General features: G+C 42.3%; 1 protein-coding gene across 1 annotated transcript; it reads right to left on the reverse strand.

Moving 5' to 3' along the window:
* Window positions 1–1,687: 1,687 nt before the first annotated feature.
* On the reverse strand, window positions 1,688–2,734 carry LOC135495105 (putative nuclease HARBI1). The gene has a single exon (XM_064783524.1). It carries the CDS (start codon window positions 2,732–2,734, stop codon window positions 1,688–1,690), a length of 1,047 nt encoding a protein of 348 aa, XP_064639594.1.
* Between the last annotated feature and the right edge of the window lie 223 nt (window positions 2,735–2,957).

Below are 2,957 nucleotides of genomic sequence, written 5' to 3' on the forward strand. Positions count from 1 at the left end.
TAGGACACCTAAACTACGAGCGTACCACTCAGCTAGGTGTAACACCTATGTCGGTATTTATAAAGGACCTTAAGTCTTAGACTTGGCTCAGCGTAAGACCTAAAGTTAGGCCTAACGAATAAACTTTTTCGGCGCCGTTGCTAGGGTTTGCAATCACATTTCTTGCGGTTTATGTGGTTATGGCAGGGGTTCATTGCATGGACAACGTTTCCATATAAGGCAATGCCCATTACTCACATCTTTTATAAGTCGCTAGCAAAGGCCCGATGCATTCTGTTTGCTTGAACCATGGCAGGGAACAAATCGGGACGGAAGAAAACCTTCACTGATGATGAGAAATTTCGTTTGTGTGACGAATATGAAAAGTTATTTTGTGTTTTGACGTCGAAATTTAGTTCCACAGTTTCAAATAGGAAGAAACATGATGCGTGGTTAAATATCACCGATGCAATGAACAGAAGGAATCCCTTCTGTGTAAGAAGTGAGAAAGATTTCCAGAAGAAATGGCAGAATATATGCTCTACTATGAAAGATGAATATCGAGTCTAGAGGAAGGAACTCGCAAAGACAGGTAAGAATGGGCGCCAATCACTGTTTATGTACAATAGGCCTATTTGAAAATACTTGTTTCTCATCAGCGCACGTGCCGTTTTTTTAGGTGCCGTGTGGTTTGTAACCATTTTCTTCTATAGCCTAAGCCTGGGTTTACATAGAGCTACACGGTATACGGACACGCAGGTGAACAAATGCCCCACAACGGGTTCATGACCATAAAACTTTTGTTAACCAGCGTATCAGTATACCGTGCAGCTCAATGAAAACCAAGCCTTAAAGATATGCATCCTTACTCTATACGTTGTATTGTAACAAACTAATATCCCTTTTGTAGGAGGTGGTCCAGCACCAGTGGAGCCGTCATTAATTTCGCAGAAAGTGGCTGCAATACTGGGAGAAAACGATCCGACTGTACATGGTATAGAAGGTGGTATCGACAGTTCCATGAAAGATGCAGGATGTTCCAACCAGGCCAAGTCACATGCTGCAACTTTGACACAGGATGAGCCTTCAACATCGGCTATTCCCATTGGTCCAACAAGGTATTAATCACAATTTATGAATGAGATTGGAACTGACAAGCTTTTTATTAATACCAATTTAGACAGTAATTAACATTTCAATGTGGCATGAAAAGAGAAGCTACAATAGTGCATCTCATTAACACAAATTTGTATTTGTTTTCCAGTCCATCCACAAATAATGAAGCTGTGGTGCGTTTCACGACAACGCGGCGTCTCAATCCACCTGTAGCATTGCCGTTCAAGCTATGCCCGCCATTGCCTGAGGAAACTGAAAAGAGTGAGAAACGTAAATGTGATGACGCTGCTGCAGAAGTTACAGAGATGCACAAGGATCTTTTGGCTCTCGAGAAGACTAGAGTCACATTAGAGATTGAAAAGCTGCAAATGGAAAAGAACAAGCTATCGTTAGAAATAGAGGTTCTTCAATTAAAGAAGCAAAAGTTAGGTTATGGACAATTCATGCCTACCACCTATGGAAGTAATCAAGTACATGCACCACATTCAGACTACAATTTCACAAATATTTGAATATTTGTAACTTCGTGCAATTGTTGAAATACAGTCATGATTAACATTATAATTGTTCACATCATTTATTTCACTTACATTTATCTGAAGTGGGTATTGACAATTTGATCTCTTCTTCCAGCCCCATTGATCCTGTCTGGCAAAACAATCACGTTTGCTGGGTCGACTAATGGTTGTGGGCGGTGTTCAATTGGTTCTTCATCAAAATCTGGTAAAGCTCTGTCTTTTGCAAGATTGTGGAGAATGGCGCAGACAGCAATGATTTCGCAACATTTCTGTGGTGTGTGCCTCAACATCCCATGTAAGCAATGGAATCGTCTTTTCCATTGGCCGATTCCTCTTTCAACCAAGCACCTTGTTCTCTTGTGGGCTCTGTTGTACCTCCGTTGCTGTGGCGTATTTGGATTAAGAAATGGCGTCATCAGCCATGGTCGCACGGGATATCCACTATCGCCTAAAAGCAGTTCCTCGCCATTTCGTTCCTCAAATATAGTTGCAAGGCCACTTTCTCTTAGAATAACGGAATCATGTGTACTTTCTGGCCATCTTGCAACTACATTGATAAATCTGTATCTTGCATCCATCACTACTTGGTTGTTTATTGACGTATAGTTCTTCCGGTTGACATATCGCCACTCGTGTTGGGTGGGGCCCAAAATCCACACGTGCGTTCCGTCTACTAGGCCAATAACTCCGGGAAAATTGGCAATTTCATGGAACTCATCAACCATATTGGGAATATCTTGATTCCTTGGAAATTGCACGACTCTTGGCAGTAAAGGGAGCAAAGCGGCTGTAACTTGGGTAACTACACGGCTCATATTTGGCTGTGAGACGTGTACTGTGTCGCCTACATTCAACTGGAACGATCCGGTAGCATAAAAGCGTAAAGCTGCTAAAACCTTCAATTCCCTTGGCAATGCGTGGTTTCGTAGGGTGATGGGATCGAGTTCATCTCCGACAACATCTATCACTTCCAAAATCGTTTGACGGTCAAATCGGTAACGCTGGTACAACTCAACATCGTCATATTCATCCAGTGGATGCAGACGGTCTCTAAATACCCTTTCGCGACAAATCGCACGCACTCCAACTAACTGTTCTCGTAACAAAAGAAATGCTGCCATTCCTCTTGGCTGTCTTGTCCAAAATGGATGGAAAATATAGTTTATGGCGAACGGACTTCGACGTAAGACACCCTTGGGGGTGTCTTAAAGTTTAGTGCAAAATTGGGTGTAACGAACCACTTGGGTAGCATATTGAATACGACTTGTTCGTAACACCTAACTTATGGGGTACTTAGGCGTTACACCTAGACATAAGTACGTTTATGAATACCAGCCCAGCAGA

Source organism: Lineus longissimus, chromosome 10, assembly GCF_910592395.1.
Source record: "Lineus longissimus chromosome 10, tnLinLong1.2, whole genome shotgun sequence".
Classification (NCBI taxonomy): domain Eukaryota; kingdom Metazoa; phylum Nemertea; class Pilidiophora; order Heteronemertea; family Lineidae; genus Lineus; species Lineus longissimus.